This window comes from Suricata suricatta, chromosome 17 (genome assembly GCF_006229205.1).
Source record: "Suricata suricatta isolate VVHF042 chromosome 17, meerkat_22Aug2017_6uvM2_HiC, whole genome shotgun sequence".
NCBI classification, from domain to species: domain Eukaryota; kingdom Metazoa; phylum Chordata; class Mammalia; order Carnivora; family Herpestidae; genus Suricata; species Suricata suricatta.
Genome location: NC_043716.1, coordinates 11,258,188 through 11,276,919, shown reverse-complemented (window position 1 = coordinate 11,276,919; position 18,732 = coordinate 11,258,188). Strand labels below are relative to the sequence as shown.

Genomic DNA, 18,732 nt, shown 5'->3' with positions numbered 1-18,732 from the left:
CTGCCTGGGAGCTGAGGGCTTCCTCTCCTGGAGCCACTGCTGCGGCTGCCAGCTGTCCGTGCAGGCAGGACACCCCGCACGGCTGCCAGCCCGGGGCAGCCCTCCGTTCAGTGGCATTGGAAGGTTCTTCTTGGAGAACTTTTATTCAAATGCCCCTGTGGTCTTACACTGGGAACTTGCAGGTCCCCTGCCCTGAAGCACGTGGGATGCCAGGGCATGACGACGACCACACACTCTTTCCCTGAGCAGCCTCTGTCCCAGGCTCCCTTCTCTTTGACCCCCGTTCAGAGACAGGTGCTCCCTGGAGCACTCCTCCCCCACCCCCACTGCCCCCGCTGGGTCCCAAGTGGCTTACAGCTCTGTTCTGCCAGCTTGCAGCACCAGGGGCCTCAATCCACCACACCTGCTGCCCCCACTTCACCCCTGCTCAGGCAGCCTGCTCTCTAGAAATCTTTGCTCTGGGGCATGCTAGACAAGGGCATGGATTCCTTACTTGGCAAGCAGAGGAGCCCTTGAGTCCCACTCCCTTCCTGCACGGTGTGGGCACATGGGTGCCACCTGGGCCATCTCTCTCACTGGCCACAGTTGTCTCAGGCCTCTTGCTCTGATCCATCTGTCACCAGCCCCCAGAGTGGTTTTCCGAAAATACAAGCTGTTCGGTTTATTTACTTGCTTGTTTCAAAACCCTTGAGCCTTTTGAGGAAAGTGGCTGGTCTTGTTCATTCTGTCACCCCTGCCCAGCGCAGCCTGACAGGGTCCCCATCATGACACTCCCCTGCAGCATCTTCTGTGTCAGAGGACCTCCAAGGTCGAGGCTGGCAACTTCTGAGACTCCTGGGGCTCGTCCTTTCCCATCCCCACTCAGAACCCACTTTGGGTCCCCCCCCCCCCCATGGAAGGGACATGGGTAGAGGCGAAGTATTTTTTCCACCCCTCTCCTGGGTGACTCTGGCACAGAAGGAGAACGTAGTGGAGCCGGGTGCCCCACAGGTGGGTGGCTGTCCCCGCGAGCCGCACCTCACAGGCTGTCCGCCCCTCGCCCGCAGCTCGTTGCCAGAGGAGAAGAACCGGAGCAGCTCCTCCTTTGAGACCTGCCCGAGGCCGAGTGAGCAACCAGAGGGGGAGCGTGGAGAGTCGGACCCTGAGCAGAAGAGGAGCCGGGCTCGCGAGCGGAGGCGGGAGGGGCGCTCTAAGACTTTTGACTGGGCCGAGTTCCGCCCTATCCAGCAGGCCATGGCCCAGGAGAGGGCCAGCGCCGCTGGGGCCTCCGATGGCCACCCCGAGGCTGAGGCCGGGGAGCTGGAGCGGGAGCGTGCACGGCGGCGGGAAGAACGCCGCAAGCGCTTCGGGATGCTCGATAGCATGGATGGGCCCGGCACTGACGACACGGCCCTGCGGATGGAGGTCGACCGGAGCCCGGGGCTGCCTGTGACCACCGACCTTAAGACCCAGAACGTCCATGTGGAGATCGAGCAGCGGTGGCACCAGGTGGAGACCACTCCTCTCCGGGAAGAAAAGCAGGTGCCCATTGCCCCCCTGCACCTGTCTTCCTCCGAGGATGGAAGTGACCGACTCTCCACTCACGAGCTGACCTGTCTGCTGGAGAAGGAGGTAATGGTCTGACAGGTGGCCGGTTCCCTGCAGCAGCCTTCCCCAGCACCTGCTGTGCCTGGTGTGGCCTGCGTGGTTCAGCCACATAATAATGAGGGACATGTGGTCTCTTGTCTTAGGGACTTGCAGACCACTCTGGGAGACAGACACATGGACAGACAGGTTCTTAGAGCACAGTACAGGCACTGAGAGGTATGGGAGAGTGCCAGATCATGCAAGGTGGCAGGGAGGGGACGCTAGGCTTTTCTGGAAGGACAAGGCATTAGCCATGTGGTGGGGATACCACATCGGAGGTAGCCAGAGACTAGGCTAATGGCACCCAGGACCCAGGTGGGTCCCTGTCCTATTCTCTTTTAGGTAGGAGAGGGGCATGAGCAGAGCTAGGCTTCCACATTTGGTAGGTGGCCCTGGTTCGAAGGGGCCAGAGCTGGAGGCAGAGCCGAGCCGAGCCCTGAGGTTTTCATAGCAGCACAGTAACCAGCTGCTGCTGGGACTTGAGTGCGGCGGCAGCAAGAGGCAGAGGCTGGATTCTAGACAGTCAGGTATATTTGAGATGTAAGACCGAGGCCCCGGGTGCCAGGGTTGTTGCCCTGCCCCCACCGCGAAGGCTACCTTCCAGGATGCACAGATGAGCCAGTTCCCGCACCTATAACGGTGGACTCTTGCAGGAAAGCATATCCAGACATCAAATTTGGGGGGACTCTAGTGGATTTCTGAATTCGAACAGGGAGTTTCCTGAACAAGACGGTACAGCGTTGGACTGCCTCTTAGGAGCACTCAGCAGTATGCTTTAAATGTGTCCTTTTACCTAAGTAGCTCCTTGAAGTGGAAGAGTTGTCACTTTGGCCTGCCTTCACCTCTCTTCCTCTCAAGTTCACGAGCTGACCTTCATCACTGACATCATCACTTTTTTTTCCCATTTTCTATACACATAAGTGTAATAATAAAGTCAAGATGCAATTAAAAAACCACTTCAAACTCCCACTGCTGTCAAAATAGACCTGCTGGCTGCAGGCCACACGTTGGGCCACAAATCTGCCGTGGACAGCGGAGTCGGAAAGCCGGGATTCTGTGCCTCCCAGAGCCCAGCCTGGCAGCACCCGGCTCGTCCACTGCCCACGCTTCCCGCTCACCACAGCCGCTCCAGCGGGCGGGGCAGGCGGGCCCACACAGCCCTGCATCTAGTAGGCGTCTACCGAGTGCTTGGAGAACAGGTAGATGGATGAATGACTGAATTCAAAGCCACTGAAAGCAAGAAGAGTGACATAGCTTGCTCACTTTGTACATCTTATGGAACCCCTCTGGAACCCTTTCTGCACAGAGAATTTTGTTTGGAATCCATTATATAAAAGTGGCCAAAAGGAGTTGTTTCGGTGGAAGCCTGGAGTGAGAGCTGCCCTGGGGCAGCACTGGCCTGTTTGGCCACACGGAGGAAACCGGAAGGCCCCGCAGGACGGCCTTTCTCTCCTTATTGTTAAAAACTTTATTTTTCTTAAGACTTAATCTTTTAATGGTTTTTTTAATTTATTTTTGTGAGACAGAGAGAGAGACAGCACGAGCAGGGGAGGGTCAGAGAGAGAGGGAGACACAGAATCCAAAGACAGATTCCAGGCTCTGAACTAGCTGTCAGCACAGAGCCCACCATGGGGCTTGAACCCACAAACTGTGAGGCCGTGACCTGAGCCAAAGTCAGACGCTTAACCAACTGAGCCGCCCAGGCACCCCTAAAATATATTTTTTTGAGAGGGGGGTGGTAGGGAGGAGCAGAGAGAGAGAGGGACAGAGGATCCAAAGCAGGCCCTGCACTGACTGCAGTTAGCCTGACTCAGGGTTCAAACTCAAAAACCAAGATTATCATGATCTGAGCCAAAGTCAGACGTTCAACTGACTAAGCCGCTCAGGCGCCCAGGGCGGTCTTCTGACAACAGGCACAAAGCCCTTGTTTGCTGGTAGGGCCTGCACGTCACCTCCTTATGGGGGTGTGGGGATCGTGGGGACCCAGGGGAGCGTCCTGCTGTTCTCTGTGGCTTGAGCTGGAACCTTCAGTTCCAGGCGCTGCAGGTAAAGACCAGATCAGCACGTGCACTGAACCGCAGCCGCATAGAAGGCCAGCCAGGGAGTCCCAGTGCGCTCCAGCCTAGCTGGGTCCGAAACGCTACCATGGAGGCGCCCAGGTGGCTCAGTCAGTTAAGCATCCGACTTCAGCCCAGCTCATGATCTCACAGTTCAAGGGATGGAGCCCTGTGTCAGACTCTGTGCTGACAGCTGCCTGGAGCCTGCTTCAGATTCTGTGTCTCCCTTTCTCTCCCTATCTCTCTGCCCCTCTGTCTCTCTCTCTCTCTCTCTCTCTCAAGAATAAGCATTTAAAAAAATAGCGGGGGGGGAGAATGAAAGAAATGCTACTGTGGGGCTGTGCTGTGCTGCTGCTTCTATTCATTGCCATCACTTTGCTTAAAAATGTGTGTCTTTTTGTTCACAGTTGGAGCAGAGCCAGAAGGAGGCCTCGGACCTTCTGGAGCAGAACCGGCTCCTCCAGGACCAGCTGAGGGTGGCTCTGGGTCGGGAACAGAGCGCCCGGGAGGGCTATGTGCTGCAGGTAGGGCTGAGGGGCCGCCACAGCCCGCGTTCACTTGGGCTTCAGTGGGAAGGACCCAGGCAGGCTAGGAATGTGCAAAACCTGGCTGAGCGGGGGCAGCCCGTCCCCAGCGCTGCGCCTCTGTGCTCCTTGGCCAGGGCTCTGCGTCCTGGGCCCTCTTCGTTTTTCACCCTAGTGTGATCTTTTGGAGAACGTGACTGAAACCTCTGTATCTAAGGGGTTTTTTTGTTTGTTAATGAAACCATCCTGATTGTCTTTCTTGTTGGCTTTCAGAGTACCTAATCATGTATTTATTATAAATGTCACATATTTGTCATTGTCACTTGCTTTCATAATGGCAGTGTTACTCCCATTTTACCAATTGAAGAAAATGAGTAACAGTCAGCTAAGTGCCTCCTTACCACTGTAAGTGGCAGACCTAAAATTGGTTCCCTGTCCATGACCTTGTGTGTCCCACAGTTACAGGGCAACCTGGGCCCTATTAGCGATAGCCTAGTGGCCCCACTTATTTTCTGCCCGGGCTGAAGGGTCAATGGAAAGTGTGGTCGCCCAGCCATGATCTGACTCCCCCAGCAGCTTAATGGGGAGCTTGATGAGAAGGACAGCAGCCCGAGTTGTGAGCCGAGATCCAAACCCACGCCCCTCCACCAGAGAGCTCTGTGCCTGTGTGCTGGCCAGCAAGCAGCGGCCACTGCCCTGGTGTCTCGCCAGCATCCCAGGCCCTATTCAAGTTCTGGGGTACAAAACTACACACTCCTGCCCCATCTGGCTGACATGCTGGTGGGGAGAGGTGGTTGAGGAAGGAGCGCTGGGGAAATGCAAAATCTGGTGATGGAATGGAGGGCCTGAGCTCTCGGCCAAGGCTAAGGATGCAGCGTTCCAGTCAGGGCCCTGCCGCTGACCAGTGGAAACTGGTGCCCCTCCCCACAACCTCAGCCTCCTTGCCTGTGTAGACTTAGAACTTGACCCCAAAGGCCTTTCCGGCTCTCAGTGACCTAGTGTCTGTGATAAGTGGCTGTGTTGACATTTCCAGACTGCAGCAGATTGGTTGCCTCTGTCCAAGTGCTCCCAGGCAGCATATGGACCTCTGGGCAGAATTTACCTGTCTCCATGCCGTTTCTTGTTGCATGTTCGCTTTGCCTTCTCTTTCTCCCCCAGCCGTGACCGTGGTCCTGGGTGTCTCATGTGCCCTGGAACCCCCTCCCCAGCCCCTTCAAGCCAAGTTATGGCCATGCCCAGGTCAGATTCTCAGACACCAGGCAGTGGTGATGGTGGGTGTCCCTCTTTCCTGTAAATGTCACTCTAGGGCTTCCTGGGTCATTTCGTGCAGACCCTCTGGGTTTGGAGAACATCTTTTTAAACCTGCACGAATTCACATCAGATGGCAAAGATACTAGCAGCAGATTTTGCACATTGCTAACCTAAGAACGTGCCTCCGTATCTAACCTGGATGATTGCATGAGCCTACACCAAAGCCCCTGGCAAAGCTGGGCAGAGCTGGTCTCTTCACATCTCTCCGCTAGGTCTAACATCCATGACTTTTAACCTCCTTTGCGCTTTGAAAATGCTTTTAACCAAGTCCTTCAGAATGAGCACGGGGCCTCTGGGGTTAAGGGTGAGGAGGAGGCACCCTGCAGGGCGGGCACTGCACTGATGGTGCTGGGGGGGGCGGGGGGCTTGCTTGCACGGTTGGACGTCGTGGAGTGTAACCATAACGTAACTGAGTGTCACATCTGTGGCTTTCCCGCCATCAGACCAGACCTAGAGCGAGCCACAGGCAGGCCAAATTCTTAGGCTGGGCTCTTCTCACTCTTGTTCATGTTCTCGTTTTTTCCCCCTACATTAATTAGTTCTGTCTATCTTGCATGACCTTCAGTTTGGGGAGTCTTGTTTCATTTGTGCTTTGTTTCTTGCATGCTTCACTTTCTTATTTTGAATTCCACAAAGGTTTGTTTCATTGATGATCATGTTTTACTCCACGGTTTCCGTTTTCCCCCTCGTTTTGTCTTCTTGCAGGTAGAGATTAGTTCTTCCTGTTACTGTAGAGGACGGGCTCCGCTTCCCAAAGGAACATGTTTCAGCTGTCACCTCACTGGCTCCCCGAGCAGTTGCCTCCCTTCCTTCTCACCCCTTCCTAGAAGGAAGTGGCATTACTACCCGCACCCCAAGTTCCCGGCTTTCTTAGGATTTGTTGCACAACAAACAAACAGATCCCGCCGCTCTGCTCCTCCCCCTGTCCTTCCCAGTGATCTCTTGTCCTCCGGTCTGGTCTTCGTTCGCCCATCAGTGTGCTCCATTACTCAATTTTGTTTGGTCTAGTTCTCCTAGAAGCTGCTTGGTTAGAGCCGTGTGATGTTCCTGTCCATGTTTTCTGTTTACCTAGAAGCAGCTGCTTGCCAAAAAAATTAAGATGGTTTGTCAGATTTGTTTTCTATTTGAAAAAAAAAAGAAAGATTATGCCGAGGATAAAAGGCAGACCCACCAAGGAGCTTTTCTATGGTTGACCCTGGCCAGAGGTGTGACACTCAGAACGGGGAGGCCCGAGTGTTACTAACCAGTGTTTAATCGGTTTTTTTAAGACTGAAGTGGCCGCCTCCCCGTCCGGTGCCTGGGAGAGGCTCCATAGAGTCAACCAGGACCTGCAAAGTGAGCTGGAGGCCCAGTGCCAGCGCCAGGAGCTGGTCACGCAGCAGATCCAGGCCCTGAAGCGCAGCTATGGGGAGGCCAAGGACGCAATCCGGCACCACGAGGCCGAGATCCGAAGCCTCCAGGCGAGGCTCAGCAATGCCGCCGCCGAGCTCGCTATCAAGGAGCAGGCGCTGGCCAAGCTCAAGGGTGACCTGAAGCTGGAGAAAGACAAGGTCCGAGAGCAGCTGGAGGAGCGGCAGCACAGCGAGGCCGCATTGAGCGGTCAGCTGCAGGCCAGTGAGCAGAAGCTCAAGAGCGCCGAGGCCCTCCTGCTGGAGAAGACGCAGGAGCTGCGCGACCTGGAGATGCAGCAGGCGCTGCAGAGGGACCGGCAGAGGGAGGCGCAGAGGCTGCAGGAGCGCATCGCCGACCTCAGCCAGCAACTGAGCGCCAGTGAGCAGGCCCAGAGGCTGATGGAGGAGAAACTGCAGAGGAACTATGAGGCGCTGCTAGAGAGCTGCGAGAAGGAGAAGCAGGCGCTGCTGCAGAACCTGAAGGAGGTGGAGGACAAGGCCCGCGCCTACGAGGACCAGCTCCAGGACCATGAGCAGCAGATGGAGGTCCTCCAGAAGGAGAAGCTGAGTGCTAAGTTTGAGGGCAGCGAGGTGGTGCACCAGCTGGAGGAGCGGCTGGAGATGAAGGAGGCCAGCATCCAGAAGCTGGCCGAGCACGTCCAGAGCCTCAGGGACGAGCGGGACCTGATCAGGCAGCGCTTCCAGGAGCTGATGGATCGCGTCACCCTATCCGACGGGGACGTGGCCGAGCTTCAGGAGAAGCTGAGAGGAAGGGAGGCCGACTGCCAGAGCCTGGAGCACAACTACAGGAGGGTGGCCAGCCAGCTCCAGAGCATGCATGTGCTGCTGAAAGAAAAGGAGGAAGAGCTGAAGCATATCAAAGAGATGCACGAGAAGGTTCTGGAAAAGAAAGATCAGGATCTCAATGAGGCTTTGGTTAAAATGGTCGCCTTGGGGAGCAGCTTGGAGGAAACAGAGATGAAGCTCCAGGCAAAGGAAGAGATCTTAAGGAAGTTTGTGAAGGAGTCTTCAGAAGACACGGAGGAGCCGCGGAGCTTTCCGGAAGAGGCGGAGGATGGCGTCGGGCCATTGGGCCCGCAGCCTCAAGCCGCCGTCACGCCTCCAGCATTCCCATCTCCAAGGCTCGAGGATGAGGATCTGGGGGCTGCCTCAGGGGAGGAGCGTGGTGACAGCAGCTCAAGGGGAGAAGAGAGCGTGGGTTCCCTGAAGTCAGAGGTGCCTGACAGAGAGGGGCCCCCTCAGAGCACAGCAAAACCTGACCAGGGAGTGCCTGGCGTTAAAAGGCAAAGAATCCGGTTCTCCACGATTCAGTGCCAAAAATACACGCACCCAGATGGGTCTGAGAAGACTTGGACCAGCAGCACGTCCTCTGACACCAGCCAGGACCGGTCCCCCTCAGAAGAGAGCATGTCATCAGAAGCCACCCCCAGCTCCCTCCCTGCAGCCAGCGACTCCGACACCTATCTGTCCATAATACACTCCCTGGAGACCAAGCTGTACATCACGGAGGAGAAGCTCAAAGACGTGACGGTGAAGCTGGAGAGCCAGCAGGGCCAGAGCCAGGAGGCCCTGCTCGCGCTGCACCAGCAGTGGGCCGGCACCGAGGCACGGCTCCGCGAGCAGCTCCGCGCCAGCCTGCTCCAGGTCGGGGCGCTGGCCTCCCAGCTGGAGCAGGAGAGACAGGCGAGGGCGAAGCTGGTCGAAAATCACGTCGGGGAGCTTGGTGACTTCCAGGTGAAGAACAGTCAGGCTCTGGCTTGCTTAGAAAGCTGCCGAGAGCAGCTGCGGTCCCTGCCAGCGGCCAGCCAGGAAGAAGCACGGGACGCAGCAGCAGGCCCCCTGGTCAGTGCAGAGGGCGCTCCAGGCAGCAGCGTTGGGGCCCTGAGCCACTGGGCAGCTCCTGCAGACGGCGGGGCCCGGGCCCTGCCAGACGAAGGGGGTTTCCTGGAGGTGGGGAAAGCGACTTCACAGCCACTGCACCAGCCTGAGCTGAGCGAGCAGGAGCAGCTGAAGCTCCTTTCTGATCAGATAGCTCTGGAAGCCTCACTGATAAACCAGATAGCAGACTCTTTACAGAATACAACGTCGGATATCTCGCGTGTTCTGCACGAGATTTCGCAGTCCGGAAAGCTGCCCCTGGAACCCCAAGGTGCTACCGTCGGTCCCGGGGCCCCAGCGGAGGCCTGGGCTAAGAAGGTGCTGGTGGATGGTGAGTTCTGGAGCCAGGTGGAGTCCCTGAGTAAGCACCTGGGAGCACTGGGAGGAGAGGCGGCCGGTGCGTCAGGAAGTGGGCAGCAGAGCATCCCACAGGCCCTGGTTCCTGCCCTGGCAGACGCCACGTGGGTCCGGGCAGAGCTCAGCTTCGCCCTGCAGTCAGTGAGGGAGTCGTTCCACCGCCGGTTGCAGAGCATCCAGGAGACCCTCCAGGGGACGCAGATGGCGCTGCAGCAGCACAAGCGCGCGCTGGGGGACATCTTGGGGGCCTACCGAACCCCCGACTTTGAGAGAGTGATGCAGCAGGTCTCTGAAGCCCTCAAGCTTCCCGCAGGCACAGAGGACAGCAGTCAGGCATCCTGGGACTTGAGCCCGTTAGAAGTCCTGAGTCATCAAGCAGCAGCCGGCCCGCAGGAGCCCTTCTGCCTGTCCAACCAGAGCTCCGGGGCCCTTGTTGCTATTCAGGAGGAACTCGCCCTGCAGCTTAAAGACAAGGCCAGCCTCTTAGGGGAGATATCTGCCGCTCTGACCTCGCTTCCCCCAGTGGAATCAGTAAGAGATTGTCAGAAGCTTCTCCGGGCATCCCAGAATCTGTCCTATAGCACTTACCTGGGAGGCCTCGGTCAGTATTCTTCGTTGTTAGTTCAGGATGCAATCATTCAGGCTCAGGTGTGTTACGCAGCCTGCAGAATCCGGCTGGAGTATGAAAAGGAGCTGCGGTGCTACAAGGCATCCTGGCAGAGCAGGGGCACCTCCTGTCAGGAGCATGAGCAGGCGGTCGGGGCCCTGAGGGAGGAGTATGAGGAGCTTCTCCGGAAGCAGAAGAGCGAGTACCTGGAAGTGATTGCCATCATTGAAAGGGAGAACACAGAGCTCAAGGCCAAGGTCACCCAGCTGGGCCATCAGCAGAGGTGTCTGGAAGAAGTAGAAAGCAAGCACAGCGAGAACATGTGTGCCCTGCAAGGGAGGTACGAGGAGGAGATCCGGTGCGTGGTGGAGCAGTTGAACAGGGCCGGGGACACGCTGCAGGCCGAGCACAGCAGGGTCCTGAGCCAGCTGGACGCCTCAGTCAGGGACCGGCGGGACATGGAGAGGCACCACGTGGAGCAGATGCAGAGCCTGGAGGACAAGTTCCAGCTCAAGATCAGAGAGCTGCAGACCATCCACGAGGAGGAGCTGAGGACCCTGCAGGAGCACTACGCCCAGAGTCTGCGGTGCCTGCAGGAGGCCCTGCACTGCTACCAGGGGCAACACCCCGAAGCCCTGCCGGCCCCTGGCCCCCTGGGTGGCCTGCAGCAGCCCCCCTCCTCCAGCTGGCCCGCGGACCAGCCCCGGGATGCTCCACAGACCCCCAGGGCAGAGGCTGACTCCATGATGGGGCTGAGAGAGCGCATCCAGGAGCTCGAGGCCCAGATGGACATCATGCGGGAGGAGCTGGAGCACAAGGACCTGGAGGGCAACGCGGCCACGCTGCGGGAGAAGTACCAGAAAGACTTCGAGAACCTTAAGGTTCTGAAGCACCACTTACTTTGCAAGGCAGCTGAGGGGCGGGCATCATGCTCTTTGTCGGGGGGGGGGCGGCGTCTGCCTCACAGGCTCTCAGGGTACAGCCAAGACACAGTTCTTGGCTCTGAGTTACTGAGCACGCAGAGTTGAGTTGTCCCTCCCCTGACTCCTCACTGGCTTGGTGTGGTCTCAGAGCAGGGCCTGGGCGGGTGTCTAGCCTCCTGCCCAATGTCTGCCCCCTACCCCACCTCCCAAGGAGAACTCGCAGAAGGACAACAGGAGCACCGTGGGAGAGGGATTGGGGTCTCCCCGTGACCTCCCTGCTTTGTCCCTCTTAGTGCCCCAGCAGGGGGAGCCTTTATTGTCCCTGTCCCAGCCTCGCCTTTCTTCTGCCCCCAAGGAACCATTCCAGGCCAGTACAGGTGCAAACCTGAGGAGAAGCACCCAAGAGGAATGGGCCAGAGGCTCCCTTAGAGGGCTGCCTCCTCCTAACTGTCCTAAGAGAGCAGAGCTGGGGTTGAGGGTCACTGTCCTGTCCCAGCTCCCTGTGGAGAACTGGCATTTAACAGGCACTCTGAAAGAAGGCCTTCTCTACTGAGCACGCCTCTCGGCCACTGCGGTTCCTTTTCCAGGGGCTGAGAGACATGCCCTTTCCCCAGCAACGGTCCCCCACAGCCCTCCCCCTTTTGCCCGCTGCCTCATTAGGCAGGAAACCAAGGCCCTGTCTTGTGGAGGTGACCTTTCCAGGCTCCCTGTGGCCTCGGGTGGGTGGGCCGGTCCAGGTTCTCACCCGCCCCCTTCGTAGCTAGAGACGCCTGCCTGCACCCCGCCCAGAGCTTTCCCACGCTGTCCACCAGAGCTTCGCGCCACGCCACCCCTCGGGGCTGCACGTGGTAAATGCCCATGCTCTGCAGGACACATCCCTCCCCAGTTGGGCCCCAGGTGTGAGGGCGGCGCGCACAGCGGGCTCCTAGGCTGCGGGCTCCTGCTGCACCCACTGCTGCTCTGCAGCAGCCGCCAGGCCTGTGGCTCTGGGAGCGGGGCAGCGGCGCGGCCCTTACCTCTGGGTGACAGCAGAGCCCCTGCGCCACAGACTGGCACGTGTGGTTGTCAGCAAGCTCTCCGGAGGCCCACTGTTCTTTTTCCAAGTCTGACTGAACCTTTTGAAAACTGTTAGGAATTGTGAGAAAGCTTTAAGAGCTGCTTTCCAGAAGTGTACAAGTTCTGCGCCCTGTGGGGGTCAGTGCACGGGAGCACTGTCCCTGGCGCCCTTCTGGGACAGGCCTCAGCTCCTTCCTGTGACGCCCAGCAGGCCTTCGTGGCCAGGCACCCGGGTGCGTTCACACCTTGTGTTCCCAGGGAGCCACGCGCTCCCTCCCCACCCCCAGCCCCGTTCCCGCAGAGCCCCCTCACGGTGAGGCGCCCTCAGCCCTGTGTCAGTCAGCTGGGCACCAGTAAAGCCCCAATGAGTTGGCAAGAAATCAGGCTGGGGGCCTCTGGTAGCGTGTCTCTGGGGCCTTGGGCGCTGCTCATGCTGCGAATCTTCTGTCGTGTGCCTGCAAAGCATTCAGCCCATCCCCCATTTCTCATTGACCCCCGGCGGGGGGCCCAGAAATTGCAACCAAATAGGACTCTCAAGGGGTCTGGCTAATGGCTGTTACTTTGTGCAGAGTTTTGCCTGGGTCAGGGAGACCCTCTTCTGACAACTGCAGGCTGACACCTCCCCTCACGGCTCTGCACGGCAGTCATCGAGGGACTTTTGGTGATCCCAGGGATTACTGGCTTAAAAATTAAAATCTGTTCACAGGGGAATCTTTTTTTTTTTTTTTAAACATATGCTGTCCAAGGAAGCAGCTGGTCTTTAAAGATAACTCCATGTTTGTATAGGAAAAGTTTCCATCCTTAATTTTAAATATTCTTAAGCACTCAAGTCAAACTAAACCCTGAAAGACCTGCTAGCTGTGTGTCCACTGTGGACCAGAGCCGCGGGAAAGACGAGGGGCTCGGAGAGGGCCCAGGGCCACGCACCAGGGCCCCAGGCTCCCGCCAGCTGTCCTGTGGTGTGACTGGAGGCCCAGCCTCCCAATGGGAGCCCCCAGGGAGAGGCAGTGCCTAGGTAATGGTGGGCGGCAGTGAAGACCATTTGCCCAGTGCAGCCAGTCTGTGGTGGTGAAGTCCAGACTGTGACCACAAGTTCAAAAATACTGACTAGAGAATCTCAGGCCTCTCAGTTACCATGGGGGCTCAGACAGGGGCACCCAAGTGTGGTGATTTGATTTCTCCATATCCTTTCTTGAATTCCTGTGCAAGAATATAGGTTGGGAGGGAGAAGCCCCACCATACTTTGCATCGGTAATCTAACATGGCCATATTCTTCTGTTGTTGTTGTTGTTCAAATCACCGAAAGGCCTGATTCCTACTCTGAATGAGATCTTGCGAGGGATTTAGACAGAGTGTGCCTCCGTGTGCAAAACAGCAGCACATACCACCCCCTCACAGCCATGTGGCACGTTCGCCTGGCCCTCTGATAAGAGCGCTCTGATTATCCGTGTGTGGGGTTGTCTGCAGGTGTGTGGGATGGTTTGTCCCATCTTAGGGCGTACCTGTGTCCTTCCCCCAGACCCACGTCCAGGTAATAAGCCAGCCTGCATTGTAACAAGACAGGAACTGGACAAGTTTGGAAAGCAGTTCTGTTATGTCCCTCATTTCAGTTAGTGAATCAGTGCTCCTCTCTGTATGCCTTGAAAGAGGCAGAAGGAAGATGCAGGCTGGAAGAGAAGAGGCCTTGTGGCCTAACTGGAGTCCTTCAGTGGACACCAGGTTAGGGTGGCCAGCTGGTTAGTGGCAGGGTCAGACTCCCACCCCCACCCAGGCCTCACCATCATTCACAGGATGTTTCTGGCAAGACGCGTCCCTGTTTGTGACTATTTATGAAATGCCCTGTTTGGTGCTGTATAACAATCCAGACATGGCCAGACTCTCCTCCCTCCCTGTGGTCAGTCCTGCCCACCAGCAATTCTGTAAAGTTCCAGAATCCACTATTTTCAATTCTACTGCAGCCTCTTCTGACCTACAATGCCAACTTTCCAGAGAAGTGGTATTCAGAACAATCAGACAAGTAAGAATGTATAGATACAAACTCTCTGGACGCCGCCAGCATGAAATGCCCAGTAGCATCGGTGGGAGCCTGCACATGGCCGTCTGATGGCTCCGTTGGCTCCATGCGTGGTGGCAGAGAGTCTGCTGTCAGGACCAGGGAGCAAGAGGGCCGGGCTGCTAGTTCATTGATAAACAGAACACCCAGCTCAGGAGTAAAGAAACAAATCCATGGAGTCCCTTTTGCATCTTACAGGCTACATGCGAGCGAGGGTTTGCCGCGATGGAAGAGACGCACCAGAAGAAGATCGAGGACCTGCAGAGGCAGCACCAGCGGGAGCTGGAGAAGCTGCGAGAGGAGAAGGACCGCCTGCTGGCTGAGGAGACGGCAGCCACCATCTCAGGTGGGGGCTGGGCCTGGGGCCAGTTTAACCCCAAGGACACAGCAGGTGGCCGGCTTCCTGAGCTGACTGCGCAGCCTTTTGGCTGAGACTTAAGCTTTCTTATCCGAGAGAACCCTTCTTTGACCGTTCTCTGGCTTTGCGGGCCGTCTGAGGGCTTCTGGGCCCAGAGCCAACCCCCCCGACTACACCTGAGGGGCTGTCCACAGCCTTCTGACTGCATAAGACCACCTCTGCCCCCAGTGCCCGGTGACATCAGAGCACAAAGGAGCTGCGGCATCTGCTTGGCAAGGAAACCTTATCACAGAGCCCATGTGCTCTGCCCACAACAAGCACTGATGCCATCGGTTTTGTGTTACCTTCCCTTTGTGTAATCCTACTTTACAGTGGTTTATTATTTTAGTATTAAGGAAACGGATCTACCCACCTGAACCCTTGTTTGTTTTATAAACTCATGCTTGACTTCAGTGTTGGTACTTATTTCATCAGCTTGGCTCTCTTCTAACACAAGGGGAAAACGCACCTGCATCCGTTCTGTGGTGGGAGTTCGTGGGAATGCCGTGGCTCGTGCCTGCCTCAGAGAATCAGTTTGGGAGAAGCCAGATTGACTGCTTATCATCTTCAACTTAATGGTGGACAGACCTCAGGCTGTCCTGTCCACCTTGCCCCCTCCCCCAAGCCTCTCCGCTGATGGCCATGTCTTTGCCTGCAGCCATTGAAGCCATGAAGAACGCCCACCGGGAGGAGATGGAGCGCGAGTTGGAGAAGAGCCAGCGGTCCCAGATCAGCAGCATCAACTCGGACATCGAGGCCCTACGACGGCAGTACCTGTGAGTCTGCTTCCTGCTCACAGGAGGCGGCCCTGGTGGGCCGGGCTGGAGGGAAGCCCTTAAGATGGGGAGGGACACCTTTCCTGTGTTTTTATAAGACCCACAAAGACACAGGTCCCAAGGGTGGGCATGGGCAGAGGCCCGAGGGCTCTGAGAGCAACTCAGGGCAACCCTTCCTCAGGGGCTGAGCACCCTCCCAGGCTCATCTTTGGTTCCACTAGCCGAAGAAAGCAGCCTTTTCCAAGGGGTCCAGGGTGACTGACAGCAGCATCATGAGGCTTTGATTTTCTGAGCGTGGATAAAGCTTGGTCCTGCGTTACCAGACACAAAGTACCTCAAAAGTTAGTGTTGAAAACAAGTCACAGGAGTGCATTCTCTGCTGACACGAGAGTTTGGTCTGTGGGACTATTAAGCTGCTTGAAACAGGAGCAAGTAAGGCTACAGGGCAGATTCTGTAAGCCTGTGGTGCTTTTTTTATTGTTTATTCTGAGAGAGAGAGCATGTGGGAGCAGGGGAGGGGCAGAGAGAGAGTCCTAAGAGTCCTAAGCAGGCCCTGCACTGTCAGCACAGAGCCCGGCATGGGGCTTGATTCCACTAAAACTGCGAGATCATGACCTGTGCCAAAATCAGGAGTCAGACACTTGACTGACTTGAGCCACCCGGGCACCTTGCAGCACTGTTAAGTTGTCCCTGTTTGGGCTGAGGCCACAGAATGCATGGGCCCCGCTCCTGCCTCAGCTCTTTGTGCTGTTGTGCTGTGTCTCGTCATTCCTCAAGTTTCAGCATGGGGACTCTCAGAGCCTGGCAGAGGTGGGACCCGGGGGGGGGGGGGGGGGGGGGGGGGGGGGGGGGGGGGGGGGGCGGCGAGGCACAGAGGTGAGCAGCGACCTCTCCCCAGGGAGGAGCTGCAGTCCGTGCAGCGGGAGCTGGAGGTGCTGTCCGAGCAGTACTCGCAGAAGTGTCTGGAGAACGCCCACCTGGCCCAGGCGCTGGAGGCTGAGCGCCAGGCCCTGCGGCAGTGCCAGCGTGAGAACCAGGAGCTCAACGCCCACAATCAGGTGAGCTGGCAGCCAGGTGAGCCCGGGCTGGAGTTGGGAGCCGAGCCTCCTGGGTGGTGGCCTGAGCTCCTGAGTGACAGAGTGGCCACCCATCCCCAGGCTTCTCCCTGATGTCTCATGTCACTGTGTATTGATGGAAACACTGCTGGTGGTGGAGCCGGGACCGACTGCTGTGTCGTGAACCCGCTGTTTCACTTTGGAGTCAGTTCGGCCCCAGTCCTTTTGGGATCGCTGATTGCCTCAGTGTCTCCTGAGGCCTCTGGCTTTCTGCTGAGCGGGGCCTGAGAGGGAGGATCATTGCACCAGTCCAGGTGTCCTGACCCCAAGACTGGGACTGTATTTAAACATCTCTCAGTCGAGTCCACACACTGTTCACACTTTTTGTCAGATTATTTTAAAATGTACCCACTCTTCAGAAAGTCGGGGCACATTTAAAGTCCTGGCTAATGGAAAGGCTCGAGGTGGTTGCAGTTTGATAAAAGCCGCTCTGTGGTAGCGGCTGGACCACTGTCTGCAGACCCACCGCAAGCCTTCCCCAGGCACGGGGTAGACAGACGTGCCAGCCAGCTCCGGGCTTGAGGTCTCTGTGGGCCCACAGTCGCCCCTTAGGAGGGCGCCCTGGTAGGACTGGTTTCACCTAGTCACTGTAGTGGTCCAAGATGTCCACTTGTCAGTTGGAAAAAGTGGTTCAGAAAGTGAGCGGGGAGGACGGCAAGCGATCCTGGCCCTGTAGAAACTCAAGTTCGACAAACAGGGAAGCACACGGATCCTGGTTACGGTGACAAGGTACTGAGGATTATTACAGAATCCTGCATACACGATTCCACAGATGCTTACAGAGCCCACGTGAACAGCTTTTGCAGGGATTTAATCACAGGCGGGGACAGGCTCACAGGCCGAGTGTGAAGCGCCGCAGCGTGTGTGGGTGCGAGCACGAAGCGCCCGTGGCCGAGCCCCTCCGGGCCGGGCGTGTGGGTGCCACGCCGTGTGGGTGCCGCCCCGGAGCGCTGCTCAGCGTCCGCACGTGCTGTGTTGCCGTCCGCAGGAGCTCAACAACCGCCTGGCCGCAGAGATCTCACGGCTCCGGACGCTGCTGACCGGGGACACCGGCGGGGAGGCCACCGGCTCACCTCTCACGCAGGGCAAGGATGCCTATGAGTTAGAGGTACCGCCCAGAGCCCCTCCCCAGCTATGCACCGCACGAGCCCCAAATGGGGACCGAGAAAGAGGTGGCCCTTAGCTTATGGTATCATTGCAGGGGTGAGAGTTGGAGGCAGCAGCAGGGGAAGTACATGGCAGGATCCACATCACCCCAGGGCAGCAAAAGACCGTGGCTGCCAGGCAGTGTGGGGTCCACGGCAGGAGTGGGGACCCCTTGTGAGGCCACGGGGACCTTTAACCCCATCCCCACACTGTTTTGGCTGCACTACATATACTGACCACCTGAAGTGAAACATTTAATAACTTTGTGAACTCCGCAACTGCTTGCGATTTTGCGTCAGAATGACTGACTTGTGTGTCTTTTTATAAAAGCACTTAGATTTTTTTCTCCCCGTTCAGTTAAGAATTGGTCATGGAAATATGCTCAGTGATGTGAAGGGAGACCGAGTGAGTTCAGGAAAAGTTTCGGCAGGGGGCTTCCCCGGGCCCAGTCCCAGGAGCTCACCATGGCCCCTCGGGCTGAGAAACAGGATTCTTGGGTCCAGGAGGAGTCGCAGTGGTTCCTTTCTGTTTCTGTATGTGATGCGCAGGCTGTCGGCAATTTTTCGGTGTCTCTGCTGGCATTTCTGTCTGCATGTGGGTGAGGAGGAGGGGGAGGAGGACGACGCCTGCTTCCCAGGGCATAGAGGGGTTCCCTGCTCAGCTCTCATCTTTGCTTTCAAGACTCTGGAAGTCCCTTTGCTGCTGGATGCCAGTCTGTAATCTCTCTCTTATTCCAGGTCTTATTGCGGGTCAAGGAGTCAGAAATACAGTACCTAAAACAGGAGATCAGCTCCCTCAAGGACGAGCTGCAGACAGCATTGCGGGTAAGTGATGGCACCTACCACAGGAGACAGATCTGGAGGTGGGCTCGGGGTGAACTGGGGACACGCGCCTCTAGGCCTCACAGAGGTCTCGTCAGTGGATGCCAGTTGTAGGCTCTTCTAGAGTAGATTTCATTTTTATGAGGACTATGGTTTCAAAATTGAGTTTTCTTTTTTCTTTTTTTTTTTTAATTTATTTTGAGAGAGCAGCAGGCATGAGCAGGGGAGGGGCAGAGAGAGAGGAAGGGAGAGAACCCAAGCAGGCCCCTCTGTCAGTGCAGAGCCTGACTTGGGGCTCGATCTCACAAACCGTGAGGTCATGACCTGAGCCAAGATCGAGAGTTGGATGTTTAACTGACTGAACCCCCCAGGTGCCCCTCAAAATTGAGTTTTCTTGAAACAGTAGCATTGAAATGGGTCCTTGCTCTCTGTGCCTCCTGTGTGCTTCAGGGACGGGGAGACCAGACAGAAATGCCGTCCTGCTAAGTGAGAATTTGGTGAAGCCCACCCATCCCCACCAGGGCCTTCTCAGAATCAGAGAGGAGATGATGGAATCCCTGGGGGCCATTCAGTCAGTAGGAAATCCAAGACCGAGGAGGGGTTTTCTGGGAGTGGGTCAAGGCTACGCCTGGGCTTCCCAGAGCTCCTGGGGAGTCTCGGACCACATTGAGAT

The 18,732-nt window shown here is 57.0% G+C and overlaps 1 protein-coding gene across 7 annotated transcripts in view; it reads left to right on the top strand.

The window, feature by feature from the left end:
• MPRIP (myosin phosphatase Rho interacting protein) overlaps positions 1–18,732 on the top strand; it is a 153,173-nt gene that overhangs the window by 121,513 nt on the left and 12,928 nt on the right. For 5 of the 7 annotated variants that reach the window (XM_029928056.1, XM_029928055.1, XM_029928052.1 and 2 more), the window contains 8 exons: positions 1,047–1,611; positions 4,091–4,207; positions 6,787–10,653; positions 14,003–14,150; positions 14,860–14,977; positions 15,876–16,035; positions 17,081–17,200; positions 17,976–18,062. In XM_029928056.1, coding sequence (XP_029783916.1) covers positions 1,047–1,611; positions 4,091–4,207; positions 6,787–10,653; positions 14,003–14,150; positions 14,860–14,977; positions 15,876–16,035; positions 17,081–17,200; positions 17,976–18,062 — 5,182 coding nt within the window. The remainder of the gene's footprint in view (positions 1–1,046; positions 1,612–4,090; positions 4,208–6,786; positions 10,654–14,002; positions 14,151–14,859; positions 14,978–15,875; positions 16,036–17,080; positions 17,201–17,975; positions 18,063–18,732) is intronic. The other 2 variants (XM_029928058.1, XM_029928059.1) reach the window with 1 other exon arrangement.